This window comes from Leucoraja erinacea, chromosome 6 (genome assembly GCF_028641065.1).
Source record: "Leucoraja erinacea ecotype New England chromosome 6, Leri_hhj_1, whole genome shotgun sequence".
Lineage (NCBI taxonomy): Eukaryota > Metazoa > Chordata > Chondrichthyes > Rajiformes > Rajidae > Leucoraja > Leucoraja erinaceus.
The window spans coordinates 65,876,485-65,903,782 of NC_073382.1; the positions used below are offsets into that span (position 1 = coordinate 65,876,485).

The window sequence follows — 27,298 nt, forward strand, 5'->3', positions numbered from 1 at the left end:
GGTGTGGGAGGAAACCAGAGCACCTGGCAAAAACCCAAGTGGACACAGAGAGAATATCCAAACTCTGTACAGACAGCAACCATGGTCAGGATCGAATCCGGGTCGCTGGTGCTGCAAGGCAGCAACTCTACCGCTGCTCCATTGTACCGCCCAGCATTGGGTTATTTCCTATTTTCTCCACCCAACGGCTGGCCTTTTGTTATCACGAGCTCCTGTGAAGTCCTGGGAGAATCACATACACTGAGAATGTCTTTAGGAAAGAGAGACCAAGTGAAGCAAGATTTGGAAGAATAGCTTTAGTTTTGATGGGAAATGCTAGGTTGTCATATTTTCCCCCCAAGACTGGAAAGGACTGAGAAGAACAGAGGATGAGAGAAATAATTTTGAACGTTTTGGGTGTGTCTGGAGCATGAGACTCAGATGTTGCAAGAATATTAGCCCATACAGGCTGCAGTATGGTTGTCTGTTGACTGGTGGTTAGATACAGCATTCTTACTGCTGGTTATTTATGTTTTCAAGTCTCCACAGATCCCGTAGACCTTATTGTAGATTCCCAATTCTTCTTCCATTGTTGAGTGCTCGTGAATTGAATATTCCATAAAGCAAGTCCAAATATCATTTTTGAACATTAATTATGTTTTACATTAATTTAGTTTAGCGATATAGTGTGGAAACAGACCGTCTGCCCCACCGAATCCACGCCGACCAGCAATCACCCGCACACTAGTTCTATCCTACACACTAGGGACAATTTACAGGTCAATGAATCTACTGCAATGCCCATTGCTGGATAATCCATGTACTACCGCAGATCTTGCACTGAACACTCCAATAGTGCAACAATGTGTACAGCAGTGGCGAGCCACTATATAGCATAAGGACATGAAAGAAGAAGCAGAATTAATCTACAAAGCTGCATGTCTTTGGGAGGTGGGAGGAAAACGGAGCACCTGAAGAAAACCCACATGGTTGCAGGGGGAAAGAACAAACTCTGTACAGACAGTACCCATGGTCAGGATTGAACAATGGTCTCTGGCACTGTAAGACAGCAACTCTATCTCTGAGCCACTGGGCTGCCAATAAAAAAAAGTCCTCTACTTTTTCTGCCTTCAATTATTTTCACCAATTTTTTTCAAGTAGACATGAGGAATTGCAGATAATTGAGCTAAAAATATAGTGCTGGAGTAACCCAGCGGATCAGGCAGTATATCTGGAGAGGTGATGTTTTGGGTCGGGAACCTTTTTCAGATTTTAATTTTCAGTTTGGTTTAATTGTATCTTGTTCCTATTTCGTAGGTCAAGAACGCTATGAAGGCAGGTGCTGAAGGAGTCATCTTTTACTCTGACCCGGCTGATTACACTGCGCCAGGTGTGTTACCTTACCCAAACGGCTGGAACCTCCCTGGAAGTGGTGTGCAGCGTGGAAACGTGTTGAACACAAATGGAGCTGGAGATCCCCTTACCCCAGGATTTCCAGCGAATGGTATGTACTACTACAATCTTTGTCCTTTCCTCGGCACAAGCAAATCACGGGGCTAAAATATTGGCCCCTATCTACAAGTGCTGCCACCTTCAGGACTTGTATACTAAGGCCCTTTGCTCTTCAATAGTCCCAAGGGCCTAATCATGGTATATGTTGCATCCGTATTTAAGCCCACAAAATGCATCCCTTCATGCTTATCTATCTATCTATCTATCTATATAACTAAAAGTCTCATCTTGACCACTTCCTGTCTGCACTGTATATTAATTTTAGAAAAAACATTGCCCGATATCACTATGAGTTTTGGCCAACTTACTCGCAGTCCTCCTCCGCTGAGGCAGCCCTGAGGATTTTTCCGATCGATGGAAAATAAAAATGTTATGAGTGTTTAAAAAATCTTGAGATCAGCTGATTGGTCCTCTCGCCTGTCAATCACCATGATGAAGGAAATGCCCCTTCCGGGGTGGGGGGGGGGCAAGATTATAAAACCCCAGATGCCTGGACGTGTCACTCTGGAAGATCGCGAGGGATAGGACACAACTGTGATTCTATGCTGGGAATCAACTGAACTGTGGGGAGAATGGGAGCCATGGTGGGAAAAGTAGCAGGGTAAGAAAGAGAAAGACCCAGTGGAGCATTGAGAGCTTGGGACTAGGCACAAGTGTAAGGGGCATCAGGAGCTCGGCATGTTTTTAATCCTTTACGGAGGCCAGAAACATGAAGAACAACTGGTTGAACAAGTGGATCCACCAGACGGCAAGATAGAATTGTGGAGTCTATCACTTTTGGCTTGAATGTAGGATTAGAGTGAAAATTATAAATAAGTGGTTAATTGTCGCAATAGACAATAGGTGCAGGGGTAGGCCATTCGGCCCTTCGAGCCAGCACCGCCATTCAATGTGATCATGGCTGATCATCCCCAATCAGTACCCTAGTCCTGCCTTCTTCCCATATCCCCTGACTCCGTTGTCATTAAGAGCCCTATCTCTCTTGAAAGTATCCAGAGAATCACGCAGAATTGCTGGGTCAAAGTGGCTGTTTGCATGCTATATCTCTCCATAAATTTAGCAGACAAAAAGCTATTCTCCTGAGCAAAGTAATGTGTTAATGATTGAAAATCAATAAATGCTAGAAGTTTGCATGGTCATTAAGGCAGAGTTTATCGGTGACAAAACAGATGTATCTGTTAGTAAAAAATCACACTTCCTGCTTTGAAATGGCGGTATTGATGTTGGAGAGAAAAATGTTACAGTGATTCCTACTGAAACTCTACGGTCATGACTAATATAAGCAAGTGTCACCATGTGTAGAATTTCCAAGGCCAATTGAATTGTGCAGCATGTAACAAATTTGAATGGTTTTCCATTGTGTAGTTGCTGTGAAACAAATGAAGGAGAAAAAAAATCAAAGAAAAGAAAGAAGCTGGTCAAACCAAGAAATAGAAATTAAACAAAATTGCTTAATTCAGGAAAATAACGAAATATTTCATCTCTGGCATCTTTTTACATAAGTTCCTCAATAATAACACACTAAATAAATTCCTCAATAATAACAATAAAATCAATCATATGAATAGTATTGTCACCAGATTTAATTTGTATACAAGGATGTTGACAAGTTCATAATTATATTGTTCAGCAAGTGCTTAAACAAAGTAAAGACCTAAATGGTAGGAAAAATAAGTAGTGATGGTGGTGTAGTTGATGTCTATGGACTTTCAGAAAATATATAACAAAGCATCACATAAAAGATTTCTTAGCAGAATTGATTTAAAGGGGCACTTGGGGAATTACTACAAAACTAGCTAAGGGACAGGTAACAGAGGTATGATATCAGATTGGATGGAGGTACGTTAAGATGTCTTCCAGGGATTACTACTAGTGTTACTCCCTCTAACTAATTACCAAGACTTTTGTATAGGTGTTGAAATATGTTTTCAATATTTTGTATTCACTATACTTGTATATAGGGGTCTGAAGAAAGGTCCCGACCTGAAATGTCACCTATTCCTTCTTTCCAGAGATGCTGTCTGACCCACTGAGTTACTTCAGCTTCTTGTGCCTATCTTTGAAATATTGAAATATGCAGAACACGTGAAAGTGCGGTAAAATCTGCGGAGAATATTATCTGGCTTCTGGGGAGATAAAGATTGGTAAAATGTACATGGGATATTTGACAAGCAAGGGAAAGGAGAAACACTAATTTCAACTGAAAGGTATATTTTTGCAGAGTGCAGAAAAATAAAAAAAACTGAGTACAAGCATGCAGATTATTGAAAGATTGCGGCACCTGTTGATGAGGCTGTTAGGACACTTATGGGATCCTTGGCTGAAAAAATAAAACCATTGAGCTCCAAAGCAAAATAGGTAGGCTAAGCACTTTAAACTCTTGTAAATTATTGGCTAGGTCTCAGTTCGATTGTGTATTTCTGGGCACCAGAATCTTACAAGGCTATCAAGGCACAGAGGAAAGTATACAGAAGATGGACTATAATAATACCAGGGATGAGAGACCCATTAAATGGATGGGCTGGAGAAATTGGTGTTCTCGTCAGAACAGAGAAGTTGTTAATAATTTAAATCAAATTTATGAGGAAGCTTGGTTGAATAGATAAGAATAAATAATTTCTAGTTGCAGGTACATCTGTAAATGTGGCCATTGATGTAAGATGATAAAATGTAAGCATATATATATATGGTGGTAGAAGAAGAAAACATAGCAATTGAATTGTAATAGGTTCATAAATCTCTGTGAGCATTGAATTTGTATCATGATCAATGCACAACAAAATATTCTAAGATGTGATTCAGAAAATATACAAGCTGTGATGAGATGATAACATATGTATGCAAATATATAGGTGGGACTAAGCCATTCAGCCCTCCATGCATTGCTCTGCCCTTGAGTAAGATGATGGCTGAAGTTTTTTAATTCAATGCCACGTTCCTGTACAAACACTATATTGATTAATTCACATTATCCAAAGATCAATTGATTGTCTAATCTTATTTTTGCCTTACTCTTGAATCAGTGCATGAATGTACAGAAATTAATAGAAAATCCTGTCAGTTTGGTGTTTTTTTGTTTAAATGAAAGCCCTTTCAAAAATAAACACAATCTTCTTTTGAATAATCATTGACTTGTATACTAACGAAACTTGGTGCCGATGTTACTTGTATGATGGATCTGAAATGTGTTATTTTTTAACTTGAATTGAAAGCGGACATTTAATAATCATGTAAGATTATTACCAAGGTCAATGATAAATTGCCAAAAAGTAGCTCAAAATAGATCAGATATTTTTGAAAGGAATATATATTTTTAACAGTATAGATTTTTTCTTATCTTCAGAATATGCATTCAGATTGGATGTAGGTATTGGCCTTCCCGAAATTCCTGTTCATCCAATCAGCTATCAAGATGCGGAACAGTTGCTGCGGTAAGTTGTTTGAAAGTTGTCCAAATTAATTACAAAACTGGGTCAGATGTTCTACACTCCAAATGTAGGATTTCAATTCGCACTCACGGATTAGTAGTATTTCCAGATGAATCTTCTTCTTTCATGTCCATCTTCCATGTTTCAAATGTTGACATCACTGTCATCGTCCGTCCTGAAAAGGATGCAAGCTTCCAGCGACAATCAGTGGGAGCCATCACTTGTTGCAATAAATGATGGTGGTAGCAGAATTATCTCAGGAAATTTCCAGTTTCTAGCCACGCGACGTGGACACTTCTGCTATGGGGCCTCCAGATTAATAGGTTAATTAGTGATGTAACCTTAATGCCAGCAGATATTTTTGTTGTACCGAATTTGATTGCATCAAAAGCAAGCAAAGCATGTATTATTTGAAAAACGACATTTATGGTGTGTTTCTGAATTCTACAAGCAATTTCTCATTGCACTTAATGACTATTGTGTCCATAAAAAACAAATTGTCTTAAAGCATGTTCCAAAAGCACAGTCTATTCACATGTTTTTGATAATTGTGGTACTTGGTACTTGGTACTAGAAATGTAGATGTTTGTTTTACAGACACAAGAAGAATTCCTGCAAATTTGAAAGATTTAACCAGGTCATACTTGCTAAATGAGAGTTCTTCCTATATTTTATCAAATTAAGAAATTGCCTTGAGAATGTAATCGTGGCCTCTGTAAGACATTGATGAAAAATGATTGGTGAAAACGGCCTTGACTACCCGTAGATGCTTTCAGATTCATTTATGGGATGTAACGCTGGCAAAACCAACATTTAGTGACTGACCTCAGTTATTCTTGAGAAAGTTGTTGCCTTGGACAGTAATAACCTGCTTGATGAAAGTGCTGCTGACATTGTTCTGCTAGATGGTACAGTTGGCAGGGTTTGTGTGGATGGCATACTAATTAGATGTGCAGCCTTGTTCTGGATAATTTTAAGCTACTTGAGTGTTATTGGAGCTGCACACGTTGAACCAACGACAGTGTATTCCATCTGTCTCCTGTCTTGTATCAGGAAGGGATGGTGGATAAACTTTGAGAAGAGGATCACTGCAGAATATTTAACATCTGTGGTGGTTTTTCAGCCACAGTATCGGTGGTTGGTCTTTCAGAGGCTCAAGTGTCTCTTCTCAGTTGTGACTGCCCAGGATCTTGATCGTTTGGATTTTGTTCACGATAATGCCTTTGAATGTCAACAACGGATAGTTAGACTGTCCCTGGATGCCTTGAGCTTGAGAGAATCAAACATCATTTGCTATTTTTCAGCTGATTTTAAAAGAAAATGCACTCTTAGTTTTGCTGCATATAATTAGCTTCATTGCTCATCTGAGCCATTGCAAACTGTGTTGAATTGAAGACAGTAAACATCGCTTTCCGATCTTTTGAATGAAATGTTGCTGATGAAACAGCTGAAGATGGTTGTACCCAGGGTTTTGTCCCAAAAAAGACTCCTGCAAAAATCTCCTGGGGCTGAATAGAATGAGTGTTCCTTGTTCTGCACCCGATCAGATGCTATCTTGATGCTTAGAGTATTTGCTTTTATCTTGCTTTTAAAATACTGCTCCTCTGTCCATGCTTTGACCTAGGCTACAATATTGTTTAAACATAGAACTGTGCAGCACAGGATCAAGAAGGGTCCCAACCTGAAACGTCACCTATCCATGTTCTCCAGAGATGCTGCCTGACCCACTGAGTTACTCCAGTATTCTGTGTCCTATTGTGTATACCAGCAACTGCAATTCCTTGTTTCTACAGGATTAGGTAATTTGGCCCAAAATGTCAGTGCTGAACATAATGCCTCTGCATGCATGTTAGCCATACCTCACCATTCCCTGTGTATCCACGTGCTAGCTAACATCTGAAACACCACTATCATATTTTCTTCCTCCACCACCCATGGCATCATGTTCCATTCTCAGTGTTTAAAAGAAAAAGTGCTTTGCACATCTCCTTTATTTTTTTTCCCCCCTCTTAAAGCTATACCTTCTGGTATTTGCCATTTAACCCCGAGAGAAAGGTTCTGATTGATACCTTGCCCATGCCTCTCATAATTTTGTATATTTTATCAGGTTGTCCCCTCAACCTCCAATGCACCAGAGAAAAGAATTCAAGTTTGTCCTACCTCCCCTTGTAGTACCCTCTAATCCAGGCAACATTCTGGTAAACAACTAATGCACCTTCTCCAAAACCGCCATATCCTTCTTATAATGTGACGATCACCTCCGCGCATAATATTCCAATTGCAGCCTTGCCAAAGTATTGTAAAACTGCAACATAACTTCCTGACTGTTATACTCAATGCCTTGACTTACCAACATACCATATGCCTTCTTTACCACCAAATCAATTTGTGTTGCCTCGTTCATGGGGCCACGGACATGGTCCCCAAGATTGCTCTGTATATCAATGCCAGAAATGGCTCCTTCTGCCATTCCACTGTCCATATCTGTAAATGATCTATTCTTTGACAGCCTTCCTCAATATCTGCAGCTCCATCAATTTTGGTGTGATCTGCAAACTTAATAACCAACCCATCTAAGCTTACATCCAAATCGAATGGTCCTGTTGAAACTAAATCTGAGCATTGGTACGTGTCACATTGGATAGTAATTGGACAGATTTAATTTTCCGTGTTAATGGAGAATATATTTTGACATCGCTCACACTAGCATTGTCAAAATTGCCAGAGAGAATATGGACTAATTGGCAGTTTTTTTTAAAGATGAGAGAATTTGGCTATAGATCAGATACATTGATCCCTTTAAGAGGAAATGGAACTCAAAACCCAGAATTCCTAAGCTCCCATATACAGTGGAGGAAGCAGCAGAATTAGAGAGTATGTGTTAAATTACAGCGGGGAAGGAAAGGCAACATCAGGAGCAAAAGGATAAAATGAGAATGTTGATGGCTGACATAAAAGGGATTCTAAAGTTCTTCCAAAGATATATTGACATTAAAAAAATGAAAAGAGAGGTGTAAACAGGATCAAGAGAGATATCTTCTCATCAAGGATGGAGATCCTAAATGAGATCCTGTTTATCTAGGGAAAGGACTTTGGCAAAGACACAATATGTGGAGGATATTGAAAGAGGTAACCGTCGACAAAGAGGAAATACTAGAAAGGGTGGAATCGGTTTCCATGTCGTTTCTTAGCTGGCAGCAGAATATTTGCAAAAACTGCGAGTAGTGAGTCATGGCAATGGATTTGTTTTAAGTTATAAAACTGTTGTGTAACAGCTATTTTTATTTAATTTCATTGCTCACTCTCTTCAATAGACATCTGGGAGGAACTCCAGCCCCCAGTGAATGGAAAGGACAACTGAATGTTTCTTACAACATTGGACCTGGCTTCAAGGACAATTACTCCTCACAGTGAGTCATTGTGCATGGTAAATAAAGGGGTGGACTGCAAAGTCCCAGATGTTTCATATGATTGACTGACATCCTAATTGCCCTCTCCTAATTGTATTGCATTGTAACTACATTTGTCACTGTTGCATTGAGGAACTCAAATCTAAGGGTGTTGTATTTCATAATGTTAGTAACAATCTCAAAAGAAGTGCAATAAAAACGCATTATGAGGGCAATTTAAACATCAGGAATGTAAAGTGACATGTGCAAGAGACTATCTAAAAGAGGTCTTTGGTCCCTAAGTTCCCATGGCATTGTTCCAAGAGATGGGATTATGAATGTAATGTTGAGATAAAATGAAAATAATGAAGCAGAACCTAGACCAAACTACACCAATGTGACTATACCAACCAGCAACTGTGCCATATGAGTATTGGTGTGGGGTGAAATTCATTGTGGTTGCCATTACTTAAAGCATTATCTATTTTCACCATTGTTTTTATTTCATCTGACAGTTGAGTTTGGACTATTGTGATAAATGGATTTGTTTCCCTAATACTTCTGAGTTACATAATACTTCAACGTATAAAAAATAAATTGATTTATTGTGCTGGCATTAAGAATTGATGCCTAATATAGGTGGAGGAGTTAGTAGCTTAAAATTCCCAGGTTTTAACATCTCACAGTACATAAATATAATCATGAAGAAGATGCACCAGCATCGATCCTTTCCAAGAAGTTTAAAGAGATTCAACGTTTCACCAATGACACCAACAAACGTCCTCAGAGATACTGTAGAAAGTAAGTAGGAAAGAACTGCAGATGCTGGTTTCAATCGAAGATAGACACAAAATGCTGGAATAACTCAGTGGGACAGGCAACATTTCTGGAGAGAAAGAATGGGTGGAGTTTCGGGTAGAGACCCTTCTTCAAAATAAGAATTTGAAGAAGGGTCTCGACCCGAAACGTCACCCATTCCTTCTCTCCAGATATGCTGCCTGTCCCGCTGAATTACTCCAGCATTTTGTGTCTATCTTTTGTAGAAAGTAATCTGACTGGTTGCATCATGGCCTGTTATGGCAATTCCAATACACAAGAATGCAAGACGCTGCGTAGCTTGATCTGCTCAGCCCTCCACACCATCGATAGCATCAACATGATTGATTGTCTCAAGAAGGTGGTATCTATCATCAAGGATCCCCACCATATAGCCTCTCCGCCTTCTCACTGAAACCATCAGGCAGAAGGTACAGAAGCTTGAAGTCACTTAACTAAGTTCAGGAATAGGTACTTTCCTGCAACTGTCAGGTCTTGAACCTATCCGCACAACCCTAATTCCTCATTGACAACTGAACACTATGGATCACTCTTGCTTTACCATAGACTAGTTAATATTTAAATTGTGTTTTGCACTAATGTTTTTTCTGCAGTCTTTTTTTCTATTGTCTTGCAGAACATATGTGTAATCTGTGTAATTTATGTGAGATTTATATTTTTGCACATTTATACTGCTGTGATTTATATGGTTGTGTTGCTACTGCAAGCAAGGTTTTGTACTGTACCCCTGCAGGTGACAATAAACTTTACTCGAGATATGCATGAGAATAACACTACTGCAAAAAGCTGGCAGATGAGTGAGAATCTAGAACTATTTTTAAATCACCATTACAATGCATGCTGTCAAACTGAGATTGACCATGAACAGCTGCATATCACACAGTAATAGTGTGGGATATGTATATTGGCAGGAATTCAGCAAAACACCATTAGTATCATCATGCAGCAAAAATTCTCAGAAATATTGGGAAAATCAAGTGCTTGGTTCAGCATGATGGAAAACAGATAAAGTCATCAATGATTGAACTGAATTATATATAGAAGTCTGCAATGCAGGATTGATATTGGTTATGAATATTTCGACTTGACGATGTGGATGTGTAATGTCAATTTGATAATGGTCATATACAGCATAATTGAGGACAGAGCCCATATCTCTATCCTGAAGACGTCAAGGCCAGCAACTGCCTTATTCCCTTAACACATAGTGGAGAAAAAGCTGTGGAAGCTGAAAGTGAGTCGTTGGTTGACGTCTGACTCCGGGAAGAAGTAACTAGGCTTGTGATAGTGTTGAAGTTGGACAAACAATGTGTGGTTATGCAATAATTATAATGTCACTCTAAATAAAATGATTAATTATGAGCTATTTTCACTGTCAATATCACAGGATCACTATATGGAACTGGCTGTGACCAAACTGGCCTTGTCTCACACTGTGCCCAAGTTAACATTTGTCCAACAAGAGAGTATCATCTGATAGTGAACAGACACACACGGAGCTATATGCCTACAGAAAGTTTTAAAATGAGAAGAAATCAGCCCCAATGGTTTTTCAAATGATGGAGCAAATATTAAAGGAGGATCTTGATTCCTATGTAATGTGATTGCAACAAGGACAAACTACGCTCTTGAAGATATTAGAACAAATATACGAGACATAGCATTTTTTAATAGTTCAAGTGAGGTAAATGTGGCATCACGCAACATCAGGTCATATACCTGGGCTTCAAGGTTGGTAAGGATGGGAGTAGAGCTACTACAGGGGAAGATGGATGCAGTCTTAGTGCAGAGAATCGATTAATATTATTAGAGATCAATTGTGCTTTGGGGAACTTCAATCCAACGCTCAATGTTTCAATGGATCCAGCCACCATTTTAATTCCTCTGCCTTGGAACCAAGGTGAGCAACACCAGATGGCATATGAGATGTGCAAGGCCAGTCTCAACTGTGATTTTTACTTTGTTGATTACAACCTTGAAAATGTATTGATGCTCTCATATCACGCAGCCAGCAAAATGCTGGTGCATTCATTTCACTTCTTCTGGACTCTGGTTAAGAGTCATGCTTGTTTGCTCCCACTGAACAAAGGTGTGCATTAATTGAGAAGGTCTCTCTGGGAGTAGTCACTAGGTTCAGTAAATTATTTCTAAGATGACTTTGCACCACTGTTCCTAACTGTAACCCACGACATACCACTTTTAGCCAAAGAGCCATCATCACATGATGGTGGCTTCCTGGTTACAATAAATGGCTATGTTACTCTGAATTTAATTAATACAGAGTATTGCATCTCCAAACAGAATGCTCTGCTTGTGTCCTATTGCAGCCGCTATCCGAGAAGGAGACCACAAGCTTTGCAAAAAGGGACTCCACTCTGTAGCCTGTAAATAAAGATTTCTTGATTTACACTTGGTGAGCACTAGGGCAACTCAGTGTGATGTTCTACTTGGACTGCATCCAATTCATCTGGAATGATGCTGGAAATCTAAAATAAAAACGTATTTGCAGCACTTCTCTGTTTTTATTTCATAAGCCAAAACTTTTTAAAGGGGCTCTTCCAGGTATTCTTGCAAAAGTATGACAATGCTTTATTCCCACTAATGTCGTGCTCAGCATGTGGGAATGGTCCACCTGGAGGTTTGGTTTCTCTATTCTGGCTGGATGTTGGCCAAGGCATAGGGAATCTGGTCAAAGCAGGATAGTGTGTCAGAACTCTAGCATTGCCACTCCCATGGTAGACCTGGTTGATGAGGGTGAAATTCAATTGGGTTGTGCTGCAATTCCAGCATTCTGCATTTAAAAAAAATTAAAAAGTTCTCGACATACAATAGTAGTAAATTCTAGGTCACTTCATGTCACCTGGAATATTCGACCTGTCGTAAATCAGTGTTGTGACCCCAACATAACACTGGCACCAGAGCTAGGTCAGATGATGTCATCTACTGCCCAGCAGTCCTTTTGAAGCATGCTGAGGAACATTTAGACTGTAGTCTTTAGAAATACAAGTCCTTCAGCCCACTGAGTCTGCACTGACCAGTGACCACCCTGTGCACTATGACTATCCTACACACTAGGGATGATTTACAGTTATGCAGAAGCCAATTAACCTACAAACCTGTACGTATTTGGAGTGTGGGAGCACCCAGAGAAAACCCATGTGGTCACATGGAGAATGCACGAACTCCACAGACAGCACCCGTAGTCAGGATTGAACCCGGGTCTCTGGCACTGTAAGGCAGTAACTATTCCGCTGCGCAGCTGTACCGCCATGGGCCATGTTTTTCTGGGGCGCCCAGAGCAATACTGCTTTTCTCCCAAAGTGCTGTACTGAAAAGTTTGCAAGCCTACTAATTCCTTTCCCTACATCCTTTGGAAAAGTTTCTCACCTCAGTGTCCCCTGCCCAGCGATCACCTGGCAGATGATTTCCTGACTGTATTTTTGACTCTTCACCTGCAACATGTTCACCTACAATCTGTTTCCAACTTCACTCCTCAAGACATGGTCACATATGCAGCCCAGCACTGAACCCCAGGCCCAGGTTCCATCCTTGCCTGTACTGCATTGGGACAATTTCGCCCAGGAAGATCTGCAGTATGGCTGTCATGGCTAATGGCCTTGTTAGTAACTGAATGTTGAAGGCGTGGACCAACAGCTGCATCAGTTATTTCCCCCATTCCTTCTGCCTGGTTCTTACTTTTGCTAATTGTTAAACTAGAATTGCTGGGTAACTGCAGCTAATGTCTAATCATGCACGTTTACCTCCTGTTAAATAGTGTATGGATTGAAGCTACCAACTGTGGTCTTGCCAAAACTGCACAAGGTCTACAGCCATTCCATCCTACTGCCCATCTTGCAAGGAGTCGCTCATCACCGTCTGAGCTCTTCTTTAGACCCCAAAGCTGCGTTTGCTATGCCACCTCACCATGTTAGCAAAAAAACAAAGATTTCCCAAGTTATATGGCCTATTTCTAATCCTACCTCTTTCCGTTGGTCACTTAAACCTTCATCTAACACCAAGCTTAGCAATTTCAGCCTTCCATTTTCCAGTCTCCATAAACTTATGAATTTATCTGAAACTCTACTGCCCAAACCTTTTCTAAGATTAAGCTTCCCTCATCTATCATTCTATCCTTGCAAGCCAAATATTCAGCTATTAACAGAACCTTTATCTGTGGTGATGGGTATGATATACATTAATGACGGTAGTTAATGTGATCATGTTTTTTTTTTAACTTGAATGCTGAAAGATTTATTTTAAATTTTAGCAAAGTCCAAATGCATGTTCACACAAGGAATGAGGTGAGAAGAATTTACAACGTCATTGGCAAAATTCGGGGAGCAGTGGAACCAGGTGATGAATTAATTCAATGTTATTTGAATTGATTGGATTTTTAACATTTTTGAGTGTACATGTTTTTATACTGCTGGATATCTTTTATAGTGTAAGATATTGAACGCCTGTGGGAAATGAATTGTAAATTAGCCATAACTAAGTGCGCAGTGTTGGAAGTTCTAAGATGAGCAGAATGAAGAGATCTTTGATTTAGGCATTGACCCAAGTTTCATTTTCCTATATATAAATATACAAAAATTGCAGCCTGCCATGTAAAAATAGCATTTGAAGAAATTTTCTTGAAATAGGAAATAACCTGTGCCTTAATTTGCTCTGGCAGATCGGTACGTCATTCTGGGTGGGCACCGTGATGCATGGGTCTTTGGCGGCATTGATCCCACTAGTGGAGCAGCTACTCTGCATGAAATTGTGAGGAGTTTTACGAAGCTTATGAGAGAGGGTAAATATGTCTGAATGAGGTACGGGTTATGGTATGAATTATTTTGTTGCTACTAGCTTTGTTTTTCTTTCCTTCCTCTGAAAGAACTGATCTTTCTGGAAATTCATAGGGTTTTGTTTGTCCCGTACCATCGTCCACATGACCATCCATGTGGGAGCCTAAGTAATGAGGTTCAACCAGTGATTCATACTGAGGACAGTGGTGATGAAGTTGCACTGCAATAAAGGTAATAGTTCAGTAATCAGGAGAGTCTGACCTGATTGCATTCTCCGGGATCCATTGCACAAATGACCAATTGTAGGATCCACTATCTGCTTCATAACCATAGTTAAGCAATGTTACTGATTGTGGACTCCATATCACTGCCTGTCCATTAAGAAAGATGATGCACAAATTTAATTGAGAATGAGCCACAGTGTTGTTTAAATATAATCCAGCAGTGATTTAGAGAAATAGAGTGATACAGTATGGAAACAAGCCCTTTGGCTTAACTTGCACAAACTGGCCAACATGTCCCAGCTGCACTAGTCCCACTTGCCTGCATTCGGTCCATATTCCTCCAAACCTGACCTATCCATGTACCTGTCTAACTGTTTCTTAAACGTTGGGATAGTCCCTGCCTCAACTACCTCCTCTGGCAGCTTGTTCTATACATCCACCATCTTTTGTGTGAAAAGGTTACCTCTCAGATTCCTATTAAATCTTTTCCCCTTCACCTTATACCTATGTCCTCTGGCCCTCGATTTACCTACTTTGGGCAAGAGACTCTGTGCATCTACAATTAATGAATGCTTTATGATGTGGAGCCTTGTTCAGCTGAATTGCACAATGGATAATAGAATCATTGAAATTCATATCACAAATAGAGTCCATTTCACCATTTGGTTCATAGCAATCTAAAAAAAAGTTAGTATCTAATCTAACACATTTAAACAAATATTGACCTAATGATGGTCTAATTAACACATTTTCCAGTCATTGGTTTCCATGAGAAGGATGGCAGCTTAATGGCATCTGACAGCTATATTTGGAGTGAAGAGGGTAGGGTCATTTCTAGATCATGGCCTTGTTTAAAATAATTTGTCCAATTTTGGATATGCTCCCGTGACTGGAATATCAATGTGCATTAACATATCAGGTTCGCAAGTTTACAATGTGAGCTGCCGAGATCCCAAAAATTGAATTAAGTTTTTCTTGATTATTGGAAGAATTAGAAAAAAAACAGCGTATTATCATGTTCTAGAACAAATCGAAAGAAGTCTGTTACACACAATATAAAGAAATACTCCATGTTGTCATTGCTCAAAACTAGAAATTGTAGGAAACACAATTGGTTGCAAGGTAAACTAGAATCTGCCGATTTCACTTCACCTCATGTTGTTTGTGCCAGTTTGATCTGACAGATTTTCTTTACAATACCATGTTACATTTCATAATAATTGATTCCTATTTTATGTTGTATGATAATAAATGTAATATGTTGTCAAAATGAATGAAGCCAGCATTACATTAAAATTATTTTAACATGAAAATGAAAGCAATTTTCTCCTGTACTTAGACTCCCTTGACCCTTAGTTGAGATGTGAAGAATCTATAGTATTTTATTATTATATGTCCCAGACAGAACAATGCAATTCTTACATGCAACAGCACAACAGCATATGTAAACATAGTACTCTGTAAACAATATAATGAACAAGAGAAAAAAAGTACAATGCGCGCGCGCGCGCACACGCACACACACACACACACACACACACACACACACACACACACACACACACACACACACACACACACACACACACACACACACACACACACACACACACACACACACACACACACCATAATAGTGCAAAAAGACAAAACCAATGTGCCCCCGTCTATGTAGTTCAGAGCTTATTTGAAGCTTGTAGTGTTTAATAGCATGATGGCTGTAGGGAAGATGCTGTTCCTGAACCTGGATGTTACAGTTTTCAGGCTCCTGTACCTTCTTCGTGATGGCAGGGGTGATATGAGTATGTGGCCAGGTTTGATGTGTGTCACTGATGATGCTAGTGGTCTGGAACGTTTAAGCGCTCTAACCTGTCGTGAATCACAATTTGTACTTGCAGATTGGAGTTTGGGGCAAAATCGTTTATTTCAAACTAACTGTGTGGCAATTATCTATGTCTTTAAAGGTTGGAGACCTAGAAGAACCATAATATTTGCCAGCTGGGATGCAGAAGAATATGGTTTATTGGGATCCACAGAGTGGGTAGAGGTAAGTTGTTTGGAATTCAGAAACAAATGCATGCCCAGTACATTTCAACTACAATTATTATTGTAGTGACATCTTCGTTTGATATTAATTCATTCTACTGGCACTACAATCCAGCACTGTAAAATCGGTGGCAAATGTGAAGCTATTTTGGTAATATTTCAGACGTAGAAGAGTACTTTGATATTTATCTGTTTGCCTTGCAAACAATTTAACCCGGACATAAAGTTCATACGGTCATAAAGTCAAGTGATAGGAGCAGAATTAGAACATCAAGTTTACTCCGCCATTCAATCATGGCTGATCTATCTCTCCCTCTTAACTCCATTCTCGTGCCTTCTACCCATAACCCTTGACACCTGTACTAATCAACAATCTATCTCTGCCTTAAAATATCCAATGACTTGTCCTCCACAACCTTCTGTGGCAAAGAATTCCACAGATTCTCCACCATCTGACTAAAGAAATTCCTCCTCGTCTCCTTTCGAAAAGGAAGTCCTTTAATTCTGAAGTGATGGCCTCTAGTCCTAGACTCTCCTACTGGTGGAAACATTCTCTCCATATCCACTCTATCCAAGCCTTTCACTGTTTGGTATTTCTGCTATTTAATTCTGTACTTTTAATATATAAGAAATTACACGTCTGAATGAATGCAAACATCGGTCTATATTTTATAAGATTTGAGAAAGACAAAATAAATGTCAGCATGTATTGATGAATAGGCCCTAACCTAAAACATTAAATGTTTATCTCTATAAATGCTGCTTGACTAGCTAAATAATTTTAGTAATTACTGTTTTTATTGCTGATTTCTAACATCTAGGTTTTTATTTGCTTTTCAAAATATCTGCATTAAAATGCTAATGCAGGAGAACCTAAAAATTAATCAGTTTTACAAAAGCACAAAATAATTGCTCTGTGTTGTGCTCCTCATGAAATTCGATTTCTAGAATTACAGTGCTGTGAAGAGCTGCCATTATTTTGTGCATTTCCTGCTAATGAGCACAGGGACATTTCTAGAAGATGAATGTTTTAACAGAGCTTGGCAAACAGTAATGTAGAATGTCAAGGTTGAAAGATGAAAACATTTTTTTTTTTTCTGGATTCTAGAATTGCCTCTTGTCTTTCTTTTCTTTCCCTTTTTTTGTTTTCTTCTGTTTGTTTATGTCTTGAGTATAAACTAATAAAAAAATGAAAAAACAAAAAAAAGAATTGCCTCTTGTCAAACACATTCTTGTCAGAGAAAGGATGTATTAACAAGACAACCTAGCCTGACAAGGTTAGTTCTGAAAAAGTAAACACTTTCTGCTCAAGTGGGATGTACACAGAACAAAAAAACCTGATCATAAACTGTAATGTTTCCATGAGATTAGTATCAACACCAACTGTTTCTGCTTGATTTATAGCGAATGTATTAGAATTCAAATATAGAGGGAGCAGGTATAACTTTAGCAACTTCCGTGACCACTAAGGTCAGGAACAGCTTCTTCCCAACAACCCGTCAGATTATTGAACAATACAGACACCAACTAAACTTTGAACTACGATCTGCCTTGATTGTACAAGGGACTTTCGGCTTTTGTGTTGCACTAATATATTTTTTGTTTATTTAATTTTTTTTCTCTTGTATCATTGTTTTTTTTTAGTACTGTATTTACAGACCTGTTATGCTGCTGCAAGGAAGAATTTTATTGGTCTGTTTCAGTACACATGACTATTAAACTCTCTTTTAACATCTTGACCTCCTGCCACCTCAAAGTGCTTCATCTTTACTCTTAAAACTGGTACTTTTAAACTATGGTTGACCATTATGTAAACTAACTTTGAACTTCGGGAGATGTACCTCTGTTTAAGTGCTGGAATCAATACGTTTTGATATTTTTACATTAAGGACAATGCCAAACTGCTTCAGGAACGGGCCGTGGCATATATCAATGCAGATTCAGCTATTGAAGGTAATTAACTCAAAGTAGATAATTTACTACAATCAGAGATCTTTTTGTTTCAACAAGCAAACTTCTGTAAGAACTCAGCAGCTAAAATATCGTCTGTGGAGGGAAACAATGCAAGTTGCCATTGCAGTTCAATACATTGTATCACGACTGAGACAGAATAGGAAAGATTTGGGAAGGTGGTGGAAATTCAAGAACCCCGGAGCAGGCCTCCTCTTGAGAACAGCAAAGATACATTAGAGATATGGAGAAAAATGGATGGCATCCTTTGAGATGGCAGGGTGGGAGGAGGTGCGGTAGAGCTCGCTGTGACAATTGCTGGGGTTGTAGAAGGTGTCAGTGGCGTCTGATTGCTGAGATAGAGAGAGACAGAGATCCAGAAAAGAACGAGGTGTCAGAGATGGTCCAGCTTAATTTGAGTGCAGGGTGGAAGTGGAAGTGACTCGATTAGATCACTTCCCACCCTTAATTGCTGATTGGAACAGAAAGAAAACATGTGCAGAAGTTAGCTCAACAATGTCTTATGAAACTGTGCTAAGAAAACATATGTGGATCATCTGCCTTTAATCCAAGTTCTACTAGCAAGTGGTCATTTGCAGCCGCTTTAACGCATTCGATCTGCGCTGAAATGCCAAAGACTATCAGCAAAGTGGAAACTGTGGGAAAGATCAAATTCAGAGCAACATTTTTCTATCTAAACAAATATCTTAGCAGAGTACAGTCTCAAATATTACTGTGGTTCACAGGTAGTACCATCACCTGGAATACTGGGTTCGTTAACAAAGTTATTCAAGCACAGAGTCATTGAACAAAATTTATGGGCAATGTACTAGATTACAGAGAACATAGTGCTCCCTTTTGGTCAGCAAATCATTAAGAAGTACAAAATCCATCTTTGTTCTCAGCAACAAATTCGAATCACAGTTCACTTTGTCTGAGCCAGATACAAATAAATAAGTCAGCACTTGTTGTTAATCTTTCAGGAACTGTGGTTGGGAGGTTAATTAGAGAGCTAATATCACATAGCTAATTAAAGGGTCGATAATGAGGGCAAAGGGCATAACATCCAGATATGTACTCACAAGATACAAGATACAATTTAATTGTCATTTGGACCCCTTGAGGTCCAAACGAAATGCCGTTTCTGCAGCCATACATTACAAACAAATAGACCCAAGACACAACATAATTTACATAAACATCCATCACATTACTGTGATGGAAGGCCAAAAAAAAAGTATCTCTCCACTGCACTCTCTCCCCCCCCCCCCCCCCCCCCCCCCCATTTCAGAGTCAAAGTCAAAGCCCCCGGCTGGCGATGGCAATTGTCCCGCGGCCATTAAAGCCATGCCGGGTGGTGCGAGGTCGCACACCGGGTCTTGGTGTTAGAGCCCCCGGCGTGCGCTCGCAGAGTCCCGCGGCCATTCCAAGCCGCGCGGGGCGGTGATGTCAGGCCCCGCTCCAGGAGCTCTTCGACCCCGCAACTCGGGCGGGAGAAGTCGCCGTTGCGAGAGCCCTGAAAAGCGGTCTCCCTCCAGGGACCCGCGGGCTCCCGGTGCCGCCGTCCACCAGACCCGCAGTTGCAGCCTCCGAATCTCCGGAGGTCGGGCCGCAGCAGCAGCAGCGCTCCACCACCGCTCCGGACTCGGCCAGCTCCGCGACGGTGGCGGTGAGTCGTCGGCACCAGAGTCCCCGGTCTCTTCCTGTTGGAGGCCGCTCCTCGTTGCAGCCCCAACGATAACGGAGACCCGACAAGAAAAGGTCGGGTCTCCCGTGCAGGGAGAGATTTAAAAGTTACTCCCTCCCTCCCACCCCACCCCCACACACACACCCCAACAAAAAATAACAAAAACTACATAAAAACATACAGAAAATAATAAAAACGCGGATGGGCTGCAGAGGCTGCTGCTGACGAGAGTCGCGCCGCCTACAGTTGACCTGATCTCTATGTCGTCACTTTGGTGGAATTCTGCACGATCTGTCCCTCTCACCGGCAGCTTTAAAAAAATAATAATAATACAAAAATTGCAATCATAGACAGATGAGATACCAAGGGACATGGGCAATTGGACATGAATTTACCATTTTATGGCTAGAAAATGTAGCAAAGTTTAGTGTTACTGTTTTACAATTCCTTTATGAAAAGGTCCAAGGATTAACTCAGTTTCTTCAAAATCAGAAGTAGTTATTCTATCGGGTACGTGGTGCAATTTAATGTTTAAAACAATTAAATCAGTCTACATAGTGAATGTAATTCAACCCCCTCCCCAGATCTTCCTGCATCTCACAGAATGAATCAAAGAAGCACTTGCACAGTGACAGTTTAATTTAGTTTATTGTCACGTGTGGTGAGGTACTGTGAGATATCTTTGCTGTCATTTTGACTTCAACCATAATTGGACCTTCAAAGCACGTGCAAAGCCTATATAGCCGTTGGTATGGGTAGTTGCCTGTGTTGTGCCGAGGCTGTTGGGTCCCTCAATGGGAACTTACTTTGGTTGGATCTCTAGGTCAAGCCCTAGTGGTGTTGTCCCTGAAACCATCATGATTGCAATCTTACCTACAACCGAAGCTCATGACTGTGCTCCACACCCATGATCACTAGTCTGACCCTTGCTTCACCAACCAAATTGCAAGCATGACTCTGGCTTTACGTACTCACCAATAATTTCTGAAACAAACGTTGCCTTGAGCAAACAATTGTGACCCTTTTCAACTGCCTCTGCCCAGGATGCATGGAAATCCATTTCCCCCAGGACTGACTGTTGTCTAATCTTCTCCTGTGACCACTCCATCCCCTATACTCATAGTTCAGACATGCGATCTATGGTTTTTCCTTTTGCCTGAGCACACAAAGGAAATATCTTGCAGTTCCCAACTTGTAACACAAAGTTTTAGTGTTTAACCTCCAGTTAATCACAACTGTTTAGTCATTTAATATTGCAACCTACTTTAGATTTGTGCTAAAGGTTGTTGAATTGATCTGAAAAGGTAACCAGTTTTATCTAAATTTAACAATCTCTTCCCTTCATCCTCCCCTGTATCTCCACACAGGTAACTACACACTGAGAGTTGACTGTAGCCCACTGCTCAACCAGTTGGTTTATAATCTGACCAAAAAGGTAAGGAACCAGTCATTTTAAAACATTTTCCTGTATAGTTTTATATATTAATTAAAATTAGAAGATGGGTATTACAAGAATCTGTGTATGAAGGAACTGCAGATGCTGGTTATACACTGAGGATAGACGCAAAATGCTGGAGTAACTCAGCAGGACAGGCAGCATCTCTGGAGAGAAGGGATGGACTGTCTGAAGAAGAGTCTTGACCCAAAACATCATCCATTCCTTCTCTCCTGAGATGCTGGCTGTCCCAGCGTTGTGGGGTTGGGGGGGGGGTGGCGTGGGGGGGGGGGGGGGGGGGGGGGGGGGGGGGGGGGGGGGGGGGGGGGGGGGGGGTGGGTAGGGGGGGGGGGGGGGGGGGGGGGGTAAACCAGAAGTGGTCAAGATGAGAGTTTTAGTAATAGTATGGATAAATGAATGAATATTATCACATATGGGAGGAGAATCAAGGACTGAAAATGTGCCTGGAAGAGTAAGCACAGTGAGATATAAATATAAGCTTGATTGCTGAAACAAGTACTGAATTGTTGACAGCAATTCAATTTAGATTTTCATAAGTAGACAAAACGACATAAAGTGCTGGAGTAACTCAGCCAGTCAGGAAGAACCTCTGGAGAACATAGGTGACATTTTAGGTTCAGACCCTTCTTCAGACCCTTTTTGAATCAGATGAAGGTATTGACCTGAAGCGGCACCTATCTATGTTCTCCAGAGATGCTGCCTGACCTGCTGAGTTGTTCCAGCACTTTGTGCTCTTTTGTGTATAAACGCCATCTGGAGTATTTTGTTGTAACATTTTTATAAGTAGAGAGGTATATACCAGAGGACTAAAAATAGTAATACCGCGTTCACCTTAATGTCGTGTCTTACAGTTGGGATATTGTGTACAGTTCTAGGCACAGCATAAACACTTGGTGAGGTTCAAAAGTCATGTACTCTTCAACACTGACCTCACCTGGTCATATATCACTTTGCCACTGGAATTTCAAAGGGGATACACCTTGCTCTGCAAGTAAAGCAGACAAGTTTAAATCTGTGCATTTAGTTTCCAATTAATGACGTCCATGTTCTGAATTTGAAGGTACTGACACAAGTATCTATTCATTTAACTACAGAAAAATAATTGGATGCAACCTTTGCAGAGTTGCCAACTCTCACGCATTGAGTGTGAGACTCGCGCATTTCGCCCAATTCTCACGCTGATCACAAAATCCTTGTTCGAGACGTACCAGGGCCCCATCCCTGACCTCTACCTCCGCTACTTCAACGACTGCTTTGGTGCTACCTCCTGCACCCAAACACAACTGACTGACTTCATCCGCTTCACCACTAACTTCCATCCGGCACTCAAATACACCTGGACCAATTCCGACACTTCCCTACAATTCCTTGACCTCACTATCTCCATTGCAGTTGATAGACTTCTGACCGACATCCACTATAAACCCACTGACTCCCATGGCTACCTGGACTACACTTCATCCCACCCTGCTTCATGTAAGGAGTCCATCCCCTACTCCCAATTCCTCCGTCTACGCCGCATCTGCTCCCAGGATGAGGCGTTCCACACCAGAGCATCTGAAATGTCCTCCTTCAGGGAACGGGGGTTCCCCTCCCGCACCATAGATGAGGCTCGCACCAGGGTCTCTTCTATAGGCTCTCTCTCTCCCCATCCCCCCACTCGCACCAAGGGCAGAGTCCCCCTAGTCCTCACCTTTCACCCCACTAGCCGTCACATACAACAAGTAATCCTCCGTCAGTTTCGCCACCTCCAATGTGACCCCACCACTCGCCACATCTTCCCATCTCCCCCCATGTCTGGTTTCCGCAAAGACCGCTCCCTCCGCAACTCCCTTGTCAATTCTTCCCTTCCCTCCTGTACCACCCCCTCCCCGGGCACTTTCCCTTGCAACTGCAAGAGATGCTACACTTGTCACTTTACCTCCCCCCTCGACTCCATTCAAGGACCCAAGCAGTCGTTCCAGGTACGACAGAGGTTCAATTGCATCTCCTCTAACCTCATCTATTGCATCTGCTGCTCTAGATGTCAGCTGATCTACATCAGTGAGACCAAGCTCCAATACTCTTATTGCTCTTGGCGATCGTTTCGCCGAACACCTCAGCTCGGTCCGCATTAACCAACCTCACCTCCTGGTGGCTCAGCACTTCAACTCCCCCTCCCACTCCGTATCTGACCTCTCTGTCCTGGGTCTCCTCCATGGCCAGAGCGAGCACCATCGGAAATTGGAGGAACAGCACCTCATATTCCGCTTGGGGACTCTGCATCCTGGTGGCATGAACATTAACTTCTCCAATTTCCGGTAGCCCTTGCTGTCTCCTCCCCTTCCTATCTCTCCCTCAGCCCTCGGGCTTCTCCTCCTCCTTTTTCCTTTCTTCTCCCCGCCCACCCCCCATCAGTCTGAAGAAGGGTTTCGGCCCGAAACGTCGCCTATTTCCTTCGCTCCATAGATGCTGCTGCACTCGCTGAATTTCTCCAGCATTTTTGAGTACCCATCTTTTTATCATTGTGTTATGAATACCACAGAAAATATTACCTACTCTCAAGGTCACATTAAATAGAATATTATTGCTTAAATATGTATTGTTATTGGACTTTGCATTTCGAAAAAGTCCCAGCTGAGAGGAAGACAGCAAAATACTGAAAATATTGGGGGTGAAAATGACTTCAGGACAGTTTGTTTGGAAAATTAAGTAAATGGTAACAGAATACTTATACAGCTGAGTGAGTATAATTTTATGGATGTGAAATTATGTTCAACCAATTGATGACTTCATTGACAAAATAACCAGCATGTTAGATAACAAGGAAGCCAATGGATGTAGCAAATTTTGTTATCAAAATTTGGTCCGTGAAGTGCCCCATAAAAAATTACCGCATTAGATACGCACCTGTGGACTTGAACGTAATAGATTAAATCCAGGGGGTCAGATATGGGGCTTTTATGTGTGGGCCAGATATTGTCAGTGCAGAGGGGCTAGGAGCAAGGCCAAGTGTGCATCCAGAGTCAAGGTCTGGAATAGTACTAGGTGTGCAGTCAAAGCTGGGACAATAAGAGTATTTAGCACTGGGATCCTAAGCAAGCAAGCAGTTATGATCAGAGTAGAATAGGGGGCCAGGTGTAAGGCTGGACTCAGGATCAGGAATGAGAGAAGGTATGCAACTGGAGTCAGGGTCAGGAGTAGTACCAGGTGTGCCGTGAGACCCAGGTTGGTCAACATGGGCCAAGTGCTTGATTATAATCTGATATCCATACATGAATACATTAAGATCATTCATGTGCTGCACCTGTCGATCAGAGCCTGGCTCTACTGTGGAGTGTAATTAGGAATGTAATTTAGCCTAACCTTATTTATAGCTAATCCAATTTAAAGCATAAATATTGCATTCAAGGGTAAGTTAAAAGACTTGCTACAGTATGCACCAGATTGCACAATTTCAAGCTGAAAAATGCAAAAACTCCGAAGCCCCCTCCCACACCGTCCACCCCCCTCGGTCGCTATGCACTCTTGGACTTGGTCTCTCGCAATTTCTCACTCCCAGCTCTCCCCTAATGTTAGCAACCCTGCCTCTGTGGAATAGCTTATGTAGACTCTATGCATCCACTTTCACTATGGATATGGCTTGGGCTTTTCTGAAGTGCTTTAGATGAGGGCTGGTTAAGGTGGCATCAGACAGGGGCTAAGGGTTACAAATATCTACCTCTCCCACTTCTGAAATAAAATCCCTGAATCTCTCGCCTGAGGCAGCATTTAATTGTGACCTTTGATCTCACCCATCTGTTCCCCAACCACACCCCTCCTACCTCCCATCTTCCTTGCAGCAGCTGGGACATGACCCTCTCTTCCTGTTCCCATTTCCATCTGGAAAATGTCTAGGGGTCTTTGTCAAACAGGAAATTAGAGCACCATCCCCTTCACCTTGTTGGTGGGCTTTGCGGGCGAGGTCACGACAAGCCAATGTATAAAAAGAAGCAGGGAGCATCAGAGACTGAATGGGACCAAAACCCTCTCTTGTGCGTTGAATACTGTATGACTAAAGGGCCTGTCCCACGAGCATGCGGCCTGCATGCGGCGAGCGTGACCAAACCGGAAGCGGGGCCCACACGGAGGTCGAGTGATCCCCGCACTGGGCCGGTCCCACCATCAAGGGCCTGCATGCGGCGAGCACGACCAAACCGGAAGTGGGGGCCGCGTGGAGGTTGAGTGAGTGACGTGAAGTTTAAGCGAAGTCCGTGGGAAGTTCGCACGTGACATATGGCGTCAAGATGCTGCGTACGGCGTCAAGACTCTGCGTATGCCCGGCGATGCGGTGGGTGTGGCGTCAATGCGGCTGCGGGCCGGCAGGCCGTTGCTGCGCGGAATTTTTGAACACGGTCAGTTTTTCGGAGCCCAGCGCAATGTCGGGAGCAGCTCCGCACAACTCCATACGGCTCCAGCGATCGAAGTGGGACCGGCCTCGAGAAGCCGTACGGCTCAAACTACCACGTTAGTTTGCGCTTGCCGCATGGAGTCGCATGCTCGTGGGACAGGCCCTTTATGCTAAATAAATGAAAGAAGAAAAATAAAATATACAGGGTCTGCCAGTGGTCCTGAAATCACACTGTTTTCCAAAGGCACTGTAATCCAAAGTATGTGCTGTAATATTAAGAGTGAAATTCCAAAGGCAATGCCTGAAACCATTTAGAAAATTTTTAAAGATTACTTTGTTGCACAATGACAGACCTGTACTATACCCCAGTGTTGCTCAGTAACATATTTACCAATCAATACTGTAGCTATTCTATACTAGCACACCTGTGCTCACTAGAACAATATTGCTGGGTCTAATCAGAGATGTGCACCTTCAGTTTAGTTTATTGTCACTTGTACCAACGCACAGTGAAAAACCCTCAATGTGGATGTGTCCACAAGGTTTAAACTTGTTGACATAATCCCATGGGAGTCTCTGGTTTCCGATCCATCTCCTGTGCCTAGTCTGACTCTGGATATGTTCTTGGTCTTCTTCAAACTTTCAGCATAGAGTTAAATGCGCTAAAGATTTGATTAGTACTTCGAGTTGTCTGCAGTCCTCCAAGCAGCTTGTCACTGCCATGAAATCGAAATGCTGTGGCCTCATTCATGTATGACACAGCCAACTTGTTGCAATTAGTTCCTGACAATCCCCCAGGCATCTATTTCTCGTGCAGCTATCAGCTCCTCGGTAAAGGTGACCTCTTGCTCTAAACAGTATCAGCTCAACATCCTATCTTGGAAGCTCTTTAGTGCCTGAATCAACACCGTGAAACTTAACCAATGCCTTTGCACCAAGAAGAGCTTCTGTTCCCAAAAAATAAACAAAGGATTTGCTAGTCTGGTTGTATGAGACAAATGTCCCCAGGGTTTTAATTTAATGAGCACCTATTCTCAGGCACTGGCTGCTGTTGCTGAAAAAGACTAACGATTGAATGTGAAAATTGAGAAATAAATGATTTACTTCTGCCTTCCTCCAGATGCTGAGCCCTGACGATGGATTTGAGGGAAAAACCCTTTACCAGAGTTGGTACGAGAAAGATCCTTGGATAGGTTACAAGGAAACTCCCAGGTCAGCCAGAAATAAGTGTTTTTCCTCCACCTCCTTCATAACTCATTTCATAAATTATAAAAGGGAAATTTGTTGTCACTGGGAATATTTAGTCCAGAATGGACACATCTCAGTTCAGATTTGGCCAACAGTGTCGGGCGTTAATTACTGACAGAGCTGAGAATTTAGTCCATGTGAATAATTTGTCTCAGCTCTCACTGACAATGAGTAAAAAGATAAGATGTGGGTAAACTTTAGACTGGACAAGTGGAATAAAAATTCATGCTTAATCAGCAAGACCAAGCATGCAATTCAGTGTTTACTGTTTGTGGAATTCCATTTCTGAATTCATACAGATTGGAAACAGACCCTTCAGACCAACCATTCACTTATTCTAGGTTATACTATTTTCTCATTCACTCCACTACACACCAGGGCCA

At 41.6% G+C, this 27,298-nt stretch overlaps 1 protein-coding gene across 4 annotated transcripts in view; it reads left to right on the forward strand.

The window, feature by feature from the left end:
- The window catches only part of naalad2 (N-acetylated alpha-linked acidic dipeptidase 2), a 65,397-nt gene that overhangs the window by 18,234 nt on the left and 19,865 nt on the right, over window positions 1-27,298 (forward strand). For all 4 annotated transcript variants that reach the window (XR_008723656.1, XM_055637271.1, XM_055637273.1 and 1 more), the window contains 9 exons: window positions 1,297-1,483; window positions 4,835-4,922; window positions 8,234-8,329; window positions 13,413-13,498; window positions 13,821-13,940; window positions 16,124-16,206; window positions 18,095-18,158; window positions 21,210-21,277; window positions 26,788-26,879. Coding sequence is in view for 3 of the 4 variants with exons in the window: in XM_055637271.1 (XP_055493246.1) it covers window positions 1,297-1,483; window positions 4,835-4,922; window positions 8,234-8,329; window positions 13,413-13,498; window positions 13,821-13,940; window positions 16,124-16,206; window positions 18,095-18,158; window positions 21,210-21,277; window positions 26,788-26,879 (884 nt within the window). In the remaining variant the exon portion in view is untranslated. The remainder of the gene's footprint in view (window positions 1-1,296; window positions 1,484-4,834; window positions 4,923-8,233; window positions 8,330-13,412; window positions 13,499-13,820; window positions 13,941-16,123; window positions 16,207-18,094; window positions 18,159-21,209; window positions 21,278-26,787; window positions 26,880-27,298) is intronic.